The sequence below is a fragment of the Ursus maritimus genome, unplaced genomic scaffold (genome assembly GCF_017311325.1).
Source record: "Ursus maritimus isolate PB19 unplaced genomic scaffold, ASM1731132v1 scaffold_3, whole genome shotgun sequence".
NCBI classification, from domain to species: domain Eukaryota; kingdom Metazoa; phylum Chordata; class Mammalia; order Carnivora; family Ursidae; genus Ursus; species Ursus maritimus.
Genome location: NW_024425563.1, coordinates 28,363,840 through 28,377,429, shown reverse-complemented (window position 1 = coordinate 28,377,429; position 13,590 = coordinate 28,363,840). Strand labels below are relative to the sequence as shown.

General features: G+C 36.6%; 1 protein-coding gene across 1 annotated transcript in view; it reads left to right on the top strand.

Annotated features, from left to right (window-relative positions):
* PTPRZ1 (protein tyrosine phosphatase receptor type Z1) overlaps window positions 1-13,590 on the top strand; it is a 114,639-nt gene that overhangs the window by 34,761 nt on the left and 66,288 nt on the right. The window contains exons 3-8 of the mRNA XM_040644548.1: window positions 244-423; window positions 2,822-2,973; window positions 6,146-6,241; window positions 6,730-6,796; window positions 12,486-12,643; window positions 12,796-12,946. Of these exons, the coding sequence (XP_040500482.1) occupies window positions 244-423; window positions 2,822-2,973; window positions 6,146-6,241; window positions 6,730-6,796; window positions 12,486-12,643; window positions 12,796-12,946 (804 nt within the window). The remainder of the gene's footprint in view (window positions 1-243; window positions 424-2,821; window positions 2,974-6,145; window positions 6,242-6,729; window positions 6,797-12,485; window positions 12,644-12,795; window positions 12,947-13,590) is intronic.

The following is a 13,590-nucleotide window of genomic DNA, read 5'->3' as shown; positions in this document are numbered from 1 at the left end:
AAGGCAGATGCTTAACCGCTGTGCCACCCAGGCGCCCCTCTATAGGCCTCTTTTTATAGTGTATCACAGTAAAGCCCAGAACCCACACCTAGGCACAGTTGTTTATGAACTGATTCAAAGAGGTTGCCATTTTTTGTACTATTGTATCTATTTTTATGTAACATATGAACTACTTTATAATATAAAATATAGCTTTTGCGTAGTAATTTAAGAAACTAACTTCTTACCCTTTCCTTTCCCTAGGAGCCCTGAATCAAAAAAACTGGGGCAAGAAATATCCAACATGTAGTAGCCCCAAACAGTCTCCTATCAATATTGATGAAGATCTTACCCAAGTCAATGTGAATCTTAAGAAACTTAAATTTCAGGGTTGGGATAAAACGTCTTTGGAAAACACATTCATTCATAACACTGGGAAAACAGGTAAAATGTCTGCATTTTGTTTGTGACTTTAATATGCTTATTGGGCTTAGAGTATGTTTATATCAGTTTCACTTATTTTCATGTCCTTCGTTTTATTTCATTTCATTTTCTTTGTGAAATGTACTATGAACTGCATAGAAACTATAGGTGGAAGAAACCAAATAAAATGCAGTGAATTGAAAGTTTAGGTAACATTTCAAAAATGTGTACAAAAATAAAGTGACCGAGGTCATCACGTCATGTTCTCCAATAATAGAACCATAATGCCGCCTCCACCAGAAGACGTGGTAAAGATAATGCAGTATACAGCTTATGTCATTTAATAGCTCCGTCTCTGGTTACATCACTTAGTTGATCAGAATTTCCTTTTCGTGGACACTATTGGCTCTTGTTTGCTCAGCTTCATGCTATATTCAATACTGGGATACAAAAAAAACAATCATCTATAATTAAATTTTAAGAAAAGAGATTAGTAGCGCTTCTATATAGAAAGTTTAAAATTATATACTGTCCTTAGGAAGCACTCTCTAAATGCGTTTTTTAAGACTGTCTTTTTTTTCTAAACATGCAAAATGTAATACCATAAAAAATTCCAGTAAACAGTAGAGGGACAAAATAGTTTTCAAAAGTGAACAGCTTTCCTTTTCTGATACTCTCTTTTAAACAAAATTGTATGTATATCAGGAAGTTACATAATAAAAGCAAATATACTCATAGGAAAAAATATTCTAAGTTATAATAGTAGCTGTGTTGAGTGCTTCTATCATTAGTGAATTTTTTCTTTATTCTCGATATTTTGATAATGCAATTATTTGAATTTAATTTTAAGTCCCATGAGGGTAAGAATTTTTCTATATCAGTTCCTGATACATAATAAGCATTCAATAGGTGTTTCTTAATTAATGAATAATTAATAAAATTATTATATATTGTAAGATGTTAATTAAATATATAAAAGCATATTGTCCCAAATCTTGACATTTTCATTCCCAGTTTTGAAGGATGTTACAAAGAAGTAAAGCGTGTAACCTCTGCTTTGTTTTCTTAGCAGACTGTGGTCAAGCACTTGCTCTGTAGAGCCACGCTTTTTAGGTTCACCACTGGCTCTTTACTTTTTTTTCTATTTATTTATTTTTAAAGATCTTATTTATTTATTTGACAGAGTGAGAGAGCACAGCAGGAGGAGCGGCAGGTAGAGGGAGAGGGAGAAGCAGCCCCCCATCCTGAGCAGAGAGCCTGGTGCTGGGCTCGATCCCAGGACGCTGGGATCATGACCTGAGGCAAAGGCAGATGCTTAACCGACTGAGCCACCCAGGTGCCCTGACCACTGGCTCTTTAAAGTGGAATCATGAATTGCGGAAACTTGAGCAAATTATTTAAACTCTCTCTGATTCAGTTTCCTTATCTGTAAAATGGACTGTAGTGGTATCTCTTCCTTCATTGTGTGACGTTCTGTAAAAATCAAATGTTTAACACATGTAAAGTACTCTGTGTGATACATGAATGTTGAGCATTATTGCTGTTGTGCTTGTTGTTGTATTGTTACTAATGGAAGTTGAGATTTCTAGCTAGCCAGCCAAGAGGTTGGATTCAGTCCCTAATGCCAACAGTGGTTTCTGCCTAATGGAACAAAGACTATTTAAATCTGATCGAGAGACATTAAAATCTTGCCTAAGGCTCTCAAAGGAAACATTAATCTTCAGATTATTTGTAAAAAGGGGTCAAAATATCTGCTGCAGAACTCAAATAGGAGAGTTTAAGATTCTGAGTCACCACTCAGGGTGCAAACATCACACGGCTAAGCCCCGTCGGTGGGAATGAATTTCCCACCTTCCTTGCCACAGTGTGGGACAGAAGTTCCGGAGCCTGATGAGGCCTGGGATGATGCTTGCTTGCAGGGATAAGGGGGTGGGGCAAAAACACCTGCCTGATAAGGAGGAGGAAGGGTTGAAAGTGAGAAGGTGGGGGGCACTCCAAAGAGAAGATTTTCTTCTCCACTCTTCCATTCCCTCTCTCTTTGCTCTGTTCCCTCACTACCATCAAATGCCTTAGGAAAGGAGAGCTCTGGGGGAATGGCAATCTCAGGACACCAAATGGAACAGGGCAGGGGGACTGGAGGCCTTCTGCCAGTAGAGTCACATAGCAATTAAGGTCTTTGCTTTAGTTTATATTTGGGGCAATAAGATACATAGAGTGTATTTTGCAGTTACTAGTTAAGCTACCCAATGGTGACTTAATTGTTTTTATTTATTTATTTATTTATTTATTTATTATGTTATTATTTATTTATTAAATAAATGACTTTCTTCATGTAGCTTTGATAGGAGAAAATTTAGTTGAAATTTGTAATTTTGATTTTTCAGAAACATAGATGCAATTTTGTGTTTTTTCTTTAAAGTGGAAATTAATCTCACTAATGACTACCGTCTCAGTGGAGGAGTTTCAGAAGTGGTGTTCAAAGCAAGCAAGATAACTTTCCACTGGGGAAAATGCAATATGTCTTCTGAAGGATCGGAACATAGTTTAGAAGGACAAAAATTTCCTCTTGAGGTAAGTCACTGGTTCCACTGGCTACTGTTTCGTTTTCTAAATCATTGAGATTTTATGTAGCATATAATTTGATTAATTTATCATCCAATTTTATAATTTATAGTTATATTTCTTTCTTGGTTAATATCTTCCTTTCTCACTAGACTAAGCTCAGTAACACCCATACTTGATTTTCCACTTCCTGGCAACCCAGAGCGCCACACTGTAAACATCTGACCAGCAAATGCTGATGAGTAAAAGAATAAGTGAAATTCCTTCCACAGCTCAGGAGGAAAAAAGGGGGGAAATTTTATCAGTTTACTGGAGAATCAAAGAAATGCAAAGTAAAATGAGAACATTTTTCAGCTTTAAAATTGGTTTAAAAAAATATTAATTATAATAAATAATGAGTATGCAGTAAAAGGAGAGAGTATTAAATTGGTAGTTTGCTTGTTTTTATCCAGAACTTTAAATGTTTCATTCCCAGTGCCCACCATTTCCACTTGTAACAATTTAGTCTAAAAAATAAAGACATGATCAAAAGTGTACGTGCAAAGATTTATTTACAATATGTAAAGTTGAAAGAAAAGGAAATGATTAAATACATTATGATGGAGGGGCTCCCATCTGGCTTAGTCAGTAGACCATGCAACTCTTGATCTTGGGGTTGTGAGATTACTGAAAAATAAAAAATATTTTAAAAATACATTATGATGGAATATTACAGATCTTGTGAAAATCATGTGTTTGAGTAATTTATTTACGCAAAAAAGGTTCATCATAATATATTAATGGGTTTTTCTTTTTTAAGATACTACTGCTTTTTAAAAGCAGAATATAAAACGGTATACGCAGTATCAATACTCTGATTTTGTAATACATGAAAACTAATTAAATAGTGACTGAGGGCCCAGAGTCTGAATCTAATGGACTAGGTTTGAATACTGACTTCACCATGTAGGTGTTAGTTATAGACATGACGTTATGTAAATATTTAATTTACCTAAGCTTCCATGTCTTCCTTGTGAAATTGACATAAGAGTAGTAGCACCTGCCTTGTGAAGTTATTATGAGCATTAAGTGAGAGAGGGAATTATTACTGCTGTAAAAGTAATTGAGGGAAACCAAAAAGACATGAATAGTGATTTTCCCTGGGTGATGGCATTTTAGGTACCTTTTCTCCTGTCCTTTAAATTTCCCATATTTTTAAAATTACTTATAATGAAACTGTATTACTTTTATAGTCAAAATAGTTATTGATAATAAATATAAGATGAGTGAATTATCTGTTAAAGGACTAAAAAATTTTAATGTGGATGAGCACATTCTAATTTATAGCTTGTAAATTTATGTTTTTCAATATATTAAATATAAAAAAACACATTTATCAAGTTTGGTTTGTCAAAGAAATAAAAGTCAATTCATTAAACATATAACATTGTCACTTCGGAGGGTTTAGCTCTGTCACAATACTACTTATTTAGAGTAAAGAGGAAAATCAAGAAAAACCCTAACAACAAGAAAAGCCCTGAATCAGCAAAATAAATGGTAATAGACTCTGTGCAGTAAACCTGAAGTATTTTTCTTATTTAAAAAGCCTCTCACGTTCTCTCAGAGGGATTGTTTGTTTGTTGCTTTTCTTTCTTTAAACTCTCTGCATGTAATTGTGCAAGCAGGGAAACTCGGGGATATCCTTGACTTGGTCTTTTTTTTTCTGGTCTCCTGCATCCTACAATGAGGTCTTCTCAGTTCTGCCCCTAAATGATGTGGGAGGGCAGAAGAAAGTTCAGACCACCTTTGTCTCTTACTTAGATTGTTAAATGTCCCCCAACTGGTCTCCCTCTCTCTAGTCTTATTCTCCTCCATTCCATGCCCTCTTTCCCCAAGTCCTGCCACGTTCCCACCCCTGTTAGCCGAAATGCATCCAGTGTTCTCTGTTGCTCTCAAGAGCAAAGGGCCGGGACTACCTCATGGGCCTTCCCAGTGTGGCCCCTGCCTTCCCCTCCAGCTCTGTCTCCTCTTCTCTCCCACGTGCTCAGCTGCAGTCACAACCAATTCCTTCCCATTTCCCATAGTTCTCCTTCTTTCTTGCCTACTGGCCCTTCCCAAGCCGGCCCCACTGACCTGAACATACATTCATCTCTTCTGCCTTTTCAATGGTCAGTTTTTAAGCTGCTCGTCTTCAGGGGTTAGTTTAGCAGTCCTTTCTCTGAAAAGGCCTTGTGATCACCCAAGGCAAGAGCCACTGTCTTCCTCTGCTCCACACCTGCTGTTTCTCCAGTCAGAGCCCTAACCAAGCATTAGTCTTCACAGAGGCTTTCTGCTCTTCCCTTAATTATTCTTCTAACTAGCTAAATTACCCGATTTCCAAGCTCATGACATGGGGAGCTCCAAATTGTAAGTGAGAGTAGGGGCTGTTGTCAACAGACACATGGGCTGATGTAGAAATTAACAAGGAATATAGCCTGGTGGCAGAAGAGGACACTTAGACTAAGGAACTTAAAATTCTTCTTGGTATTTTTTAGGCAAAAGCAGAGTTTCACTATTAATAGCACGCACCTGGGTGGTGCAGTCAGTTAAGCGTCTGACTCTTGGTTTTGGCTCCAATGGTGGTCTTGGGGTCATGGGATCGAGCCCTGAGTCAGGCTCCATGGTCAGCATGGAGTCTGCTTGGGGCTCTCCCTCCCTCTCCCTCTCTTTCTGCCCCTCCACCCTGCTCTCTCAAATAAATAAATAAATAAATATTTTTAAAAAATTAGAACACAGTATAATAATGTCCAAAAAAGGTAACTCAGACCATCAAGAAAGGTGTGTCCAATCAAAGAACAAAACCATATTTGAAAGAATGCCAGCAAAATAGTTAAAATAACATTTGATAATTTATTACATTAGATAACTGTTCTAGTATAGTATTACCTCAGCTTTCCCTGGTAATGTCAAAGTGGTCGTTTCTGTCCCAGATGAGTCTATCTTTGTATTTCCTTCCTCACTGAAGGACAATAAGTGATAGTAAATGCAGTTGTATATAAGTGTAATTGATAAAATATTTTGAAACTATACAGAATGTAGAATTATACAGTTTACAGACTTTTTCAAATAGTATTTACTGAATTGGTAGATTATTTTATTGTCTCTTTGGTGACTTTTGTGAGGTCTTTCTATATAATAAAGCTGTCTTTTTTATATTTCATAGATGCAAATCTACTGCTTTGATGCGGACCGCTTTTCAAGTTTTGAAGAAGCAGTAAAAGGAAAGGGGAAGTTAAGAGCTTTATCCATTTTATTTGAGGTAATCATTCTACATAGATTTAATGCTAACTTAATTCCTTCTTTAATCACATGATGTGACACATCAAAGCATACTTTTTAACATATATAAGAGCTCATAAGTGGAATAACTGGTGATCACTTTCAAACAACAGCCCCTTGGCTGGTATGTTTAGAAGGGGACTCTTGCATTCATTAATGGGGTACGTCCCTTCAGCTGGAGTAAACTGTCCCATGAGGGCACAGGTTTGCATATGTGTACATGCAAAGCATCATAATGATACAGAGCAGAGACTCTGAATCAACATTTTTAAAGTGTACTTTTCTCAGTGGAAAATTTCAAAGGTAGCTGTTTTTTTGTTTGTTTGTTTTTATCTTGCTGTGAAAGAAAAAAGTATGTATTGGGAGGACTTTACTTTTGGATACTTAAAATGGAATTCACTAATCATTTTATTCAAGAGTTAATCAAATATTTTATCCCATTCTTAGAATGTCATTCTTCTTTAATAGGTTGGAGTAGAAGAAAATTTGGATTACAGAGCAATTATTGATGGAGTCGAGAGTGTTAGTCGTTTTGGTAAGCTATTTGGAGGAATCGCTTTCTTCCAGATTTCCATTTTAGATGTATTTGAATTTCTATAGTATTACAAAAATCAGTTGTCCCAAAAGGAGGAAGGAAAGACCTTTTCAAAGAGGACCCATCTTTTTTATACAATTTATCCATGTTTCACTAAAGAACATTTTATCTGAAATTTATTTCTACATGTCTCACTAAAGAACATTTTACCCAAAATTTTTGTCATGTAAAAATCATAAAATGTTAACATAAGTAGGAAGTTGAAGTTTTCTAATTTTATTCTTGAAAGAAGTCTAATTACATCATGCTTTTAAAATGTATCTATCGATTATAGGATGCCTGGGTGGCTCAGTTGGTTAAGCATCCGACTCGTGATTTTGGCTCAGGTTATGATTTCAGGTCTTGTGATCAAGTCCCAAGTTGGGCTCCATGCTCAGCGGGGAGCCTGCTTGGGATTCTCTCTCTCCCTCTGCCTCTGCCCGCCCCCCCCCCCCGCCTTGCATTTGCACATGTGCTCCTGTGCTCTCTCTCTCTCAACTAAATAAGTAGATATTTAAAGAATAGAAAATAAAATGTATTTATCTATTCTGTCTGCATTGTACATTTGTTAAAGACTCTAATTTATAATCTGAAACCAGTTAATTTTATAAAAAGCATGTCTTAAAGTGAAAAGAGAATCGTTACTCAAGTTAAAACTTAATTTCCTGGTGCTTTCCTCGCTAGGTCCTTTGCTTTACCATTATGACAGGGTTTTTGGAAGAAGGTGGACACTTACATAGAAAAAAGATGCCGTGTGCTTTGATACTGTTCTGCCTGCTATCTCATGGATCTTGTCAGTTGTCACAGCAAATGCTTGTAACAACATTGGCAAGAGACAGCAAACCTGTTATTACCGTGATTTTATTTTTAGTAAGCATCCACATGCACAGTATTAATGCTGCCCTGAGTTATTAATAAAATAAGGATTATTCCTCCCCAGGAAGCTGCAGACTCTTGAAATCGGGGAAAAAATTCATATAGATCCTTTCTGAGAGCAAAACCTGGGCCTAGGATTGATTCATCTTTGTCAATCACATGTGAGGACCTTAATTGACAGAACTTTTCAGAAGTCAGGAATTTGTGAACTCATGCAGTGCTGCTTTCATTGGGCTCTTTTGAAAGGTGCAATCAACGCAAGATGAAGTGGTTATCGCCCTCCATCACTAGATTGCAAAATTCAACACCGAATGCCATAAGCCACACTTCATTTTTCCCTCATTTAGTCAGAAAGTGGATTCTATCAAGACTGAAAGAAGGCAGCTGGCTTGAATTCCCACCCAGAAACTTGTGTAAAATATGAAGTCTGAGCGTTCCCGGGCCTTGCATCAGCCCGTGGGGCCAACGAGAGTGGTGTTAACGCTGGCTTTGTTAGTCCTGACTTGTGCGGCTGTGGCACTTCGGCCACCTCTGGAGGCCTCTTCAGTTATTTCTGGGGCTCTCTAAAAGGGTCACATGAGGATCGTATGAGCTTAAGAACCAATTTGCTCATGTTCTTTGGCTAAAGTTTACTTTTTAATATTCACTATCTGCAAGCCACCGAGGGAAGCACTTCATGAGAGCCCCTGCTGTCACCTCATAACCTCCCTGAGAATCTGGATTCCCACCAGCACGATGCTGCCTCATCCTGGCTCTTCATTTGGAAGCAGAACTTAAGTCTCTTGGACTGCCTGGGAACACATCCTACACTGTGTTGACATGGCACCGTCTTAAATCTTACTGTCCTAAGTAGTCAAGTTGATTTTAAGTTTGTAGTGGCTCTTCCCTAGGATTTGACCCTATCTTGGTCTTTGTCTTTATCTCTTTATCGCTCTCCCTACTCATCTTCCCCACCTGCTCTCAACCTCTACGATAGAGGAGCATCTGATTGATTGGTTAGTCACCAACACATGTTCAAATGAATAGTGATTGAATGATCACAAATACAGCAGCATTGACTCAGGTGTGATCCTCACCTGTCTTCACACTAGTGAGGCGATTCAGATGAAGCAAATGTTTTTGCTAGACATATATTCAAAAAAATCACCTTATTCCAATTTTCTCGAAAGACAGTGGTCTAATTGAAAAGCTCTCCTGTAATTGAAAAGTCCTCTGATATCCAAGACAGAAATTTCAGACATGTATGTAAATAACGTTTTAAAAATAAGGTACAAAACAGTTAACATTTCAAGAAAATTCTCCATTTCGCCATCCCTATTCAGATCTCACCCCTTTTCTTCCCTTTCGGGCCTCTAGCTCTCCTGGTGTCATTTCATTTCCCGCCTAATTTAGCAGTGAGTCAATGTTTGGCTCCTTACTTAATTAGTATTCTCCACATCGACATTTCCACAGAACATTCGTAAGATAAATTTCATCTTCAGCAGAAAAAAAGAAACAGTTGTAGCCCATTGATGATTAAGAAGGAGGTTATTTAATCACAACATTTTTCAGATATTAAAAGCATAAATCTGAAAATAGGAAACATTCACATATGAAAAATATTTTTCTCGGTTTCAGAGAACTTGAATCCAAGTCTGAATTCTGATAGTCTCATGTTGAAATTAAAAGAAAGGGGGACATACTTGTAGAAGTTACTAATTAATCCATTAAACCAAGCATAACTTGAATTTTCTAACGGATTTAAATTAGATTTAGGTTGTATATACATGACGTTATCCATTCAGCCAAGCAGATTTTCATTTCTAACATTCAGTCTTAAATTCAGACTGAAAGCAGTTATCTATAATTTTAATTATTACCAGCATCCCTCCTTCCTTCAAAAGTTTCTGGATTGTAGAAAAATTAGCAGTCATTAATTTATTTTTAAATGGATTTTTTTTTTCTTTGAGGCTTTCTGGATATGTCCAATCTTCATGGAGTTTAGAACTGAAATAGACTATTAAAATAATCTAGGCCAGTCATTTTACTTTATAATGTGGAAAGTGAATTCAGAAATAGTAACATCTTGCAAAGGCTTCACTCTACTTTGGGATGGTTAAATCACCTGGGGATGTTTTCTTGAAAATGTAAAAGCTCAGGCCCTACTGCTAGAGATTTAAATTAAAATAGGGTGGGGTCTGGAACACTGGGGTTTTTTTGTTTTGTTTTGTTTTTCTTTTTTAAACTCCCCAGATTATTCGAAGAAGGGGTGAAATTGTTGCCGGGCCATGGATTGTAGAATTTCTCAGTTGTCTTCTCGAAGGAAAGAATTCGGTCAGGAGACCCGAGAGAGATTTAAAGCAGCAAAGGTTTCTTTTTCACTTAGCAAAAAGCCACAGTACACTCCAGAAGCAGAGGAGCGGGCTGACCCGAGGATGGGTGGAACGCGCTGTTTCTCATTGTGTTCTTTTATGGGGGTTGGTTTGGTCTCCCTCCCATCTCGTCATAATCACTCCACCCTTGGATCCGCCTTGGTTTCCTCTGCTCCCACCTTTCCCGCAACTTTGTCTTAAGTCATTTGAGCTCCTAAGCGAAACCCATGACTGCAATGCAAATGATATTATAATAGCTTCAGGGTTCCTAGTGGACAAGATCTTTCTTAAGTGCGCATGCTCCAAAGTTGAGGCAGTCTCTGAAGCCGGTATCTTCGCTTATCAGTTTGTGCTGTACCGTAAAAGAGGTTGTCAGAGAGAGATGGGGTGGTCTCTGGGCGGTCTCTGGGCGGAGGATACCCTTTCTGCTCAGAACTAACTGCCTACACTAACAAAACTCTACACCTGCCCCTCGCTAAGGCTAGATTAAATTGGATGCAGAGACTGCTTCTGAATGACTTAAGTCTCCTGGAAGGAACAGAGGGCATGCACTGGGCTAGATGCGTAGGATAGGAAAATGAGCTTGACCCAGATCTCGCTGACAAGCAGATTGCTGCCGATATGAGTGAGGGCTGGTACACAAAAAGCTAAGTAGCCAAGACAGTGCTGTTGGTAAGTGCTGTCAGAAAGGTCCAAAAACAAATATGGGACGATTCAGGAAGAAAGACATAATTGGGTTGTTTCAGAGTTGTAAGGCCAGATGGACCTCTTAGGAAAGCTCTACCAAATTTTTAATAGGAATTCTCTATTCTGGATACAAGATATAAAATCAGTATTATTGTATACATAAATAAAATCAATATTTATTATTGTATATATTGTATCTAGAATATACTTTCCACTCTTTGTCTTACCATTTATTTCCTTAATAGTGGCTATTGATAAATAGATCTTAATTATCATGTGTTAAAATTTATCATTTTCCCTTTATGATTAACACTTTTTTGTGTGCCATTTCAGAAATCTGAGCCTACCTTAAGGTTAAAAATAATTTTCTGTTTTCCTCTAAAGGCTTTATTATTCTGTTCACATTTAGATCTACAATCTATTTAGAATTCATTGTGCTTAACTTGTGAAGTAGGGAATCGTGATTCACTTTTTTCCGTAAGGATATCCAATTGATACAGCACTATTTACTGAAAAGGCAGTCCATTCCAACTACATAGTAATTTTTCCTGTCCTAAATCAAGTGACCATATATGTATGGGTCTGGGTTCTCTATTCTCTTTCATTATTCTCTTTGTATTTGCATGAATATTCACTATCATGATATCTATAGTTTTATATAATAGGTCTTCCTACCTGGTAATGAAAGTTCTCCAGTAACTTTGTTATTGCTCAAAATTGCCTTAACTGTTCTTTTCATTTCCGTTCAATTTAAATTTTAAAATCAGCATGTCAGTAAATACACACACATACACACATGTACAAAAGTCTCTGGGATTTCGATAAGATTTGTTGACTCCATAAATCAATTTGGGGACAATCAACACCTTCACAATACTAAATCTTCCAACCCACAGATTTGGTATTTCCCATCATTTTAAGGTTTTATCTAATTCTTTCAAGAAAGTTTTGTAATTTTCAACATAGATGTTGTACACATCATTTGTTAGATTTACTTATATTTGATATTTTGTTGTTATGAGTTACATTGTTTTAAATTTCCTTTTCTATTGCTTGTTATTGGTACGTAGAAATATAATTAATTTTGGTATATTGGTCTTATGTACAGTGACTTTACTAAACACACTTATTAATTCTAAGCCTGTAAATTCTTTTCAATATTTTACATGCACAATCATGTATTTGCAAAATATGATGGTATCATTTGTTCATATCCTACCTTTATGACTTTTTTTCTTTTTCTTACTTTATTGCACTGGCCCAGTTCTCCAGTTCAGTGTTAATTAGAAATAGTGATAGCAGGATTTTTTTTGTCTCATTCTTTATCTCTAGGGGAAGCTTGCCCAGTAAGTCATTCTTAAATACAGTATTTATTATAGGTTTTTGAAGATAATCTTCACCACAATAAGGTTTTGTTTTTATTTTCTACAAACTGGTATAAGTCTTCTCCAATGATTTTACTATATCTATTAAGATGGTTATATGATTTCTGAATATCTTTTATATGTAAAATAATCTCTCCAGTATCTTGCTAGTATAAAGTTGAAACATTTAACCCTATGTAGTGATACATGTAAGGAAATTCAGAATATGCTGGTTTTATCACCATTTTGAAATATAATTGTCTTAAAATTTCATTTCTTATTTAATCTATAACAAACCAAATATCTCTGTTTCATAGAAGCTTTGAAGTGCTAAGCTCCAGTATTGAGATTCCAACTGTTGTTACTTTGTAGGGAAACAGGCTGCATTAGATCCCTTCATACTGCTGAACCTTCTGCCAAACTCAACTGACAAGTATTACACTTACAATGGCTCATTGACATCTCCTCCCTGCACAGACACTGTCGACTGGATTATTTTTAAAGATACAGTTAGCATCTCTGAAAGCCAGGTAATCTTGGCAATTCAAACAAAGGCAGTAATTTGAAGCAATTTAAAAATAATTATTTTCTAAACTTTACTACTGAATACCTATTTTAAAGCATTTCCAGATGCCTTTGAAGCAGATATGTTAAATTGTATGTTAAATGATTTTTTTTCCAGTTGGCTGTTTTTTGTGAAGTTCTTACAATGCAACAGTCTGGTTATGTCATGCTGATGGACTACTTACAAAATAATTTTCGAGAACAGCAATACAAGTTCTCTAGGCAGGTGTTTTCCTCATATACTGGAAAGGAAGAGATTCATGAAGCAGGTATGTATTGAGATATAATTTTTCTACTATTTTTATAGATTCAATGTTATAGGAGGTAATTGCAGAATAATGGAAAATATACAAGACTTAGATTTTTAGAAATATTTTTTTATTAACTTTCTAGCTATAGGTAAGCTATTTAACTTCTCTGAATCTCAGTTACCACATTTATAAAATAGCATTTAAAAACAGCTCTTCTGGGGCACCAGGGTGGCTCAGTCAGTTAAGTGTCTGCCTTTGGCTCAGGTCATGATCCCAGGGTCCTGGGACTGAGCCTTGCATTGTGGGATCCCTCCTTCTCCTTCTCCCTCTGCCCCGCCCCACTGCTTGTGCTCTCTTTCTCACTCACAAATAAATAAATAATATATTTTAAAAACATTAAAAAAATAAAAATAAAAACAGCTGTTTTTGGGGCGCCTGGGTGGCTCAGTCAGTTAAGTTTCCCACTCTTGATTTCGGCTCAGGTCATGTTCTCAGGATCGTGAGACTGAGCCCGTCCACACTCAGCATAGAGTCTGCTTGAGATTCTCTCGCTATCTCTCTCTCTTAAAATAAATAAATAAAATCTTCTGAATAAACAATTAATAAAAATAGCTGTTCTTCCCCCACACAAATAACCCCATTTTGCAGATGAGAAATACTGA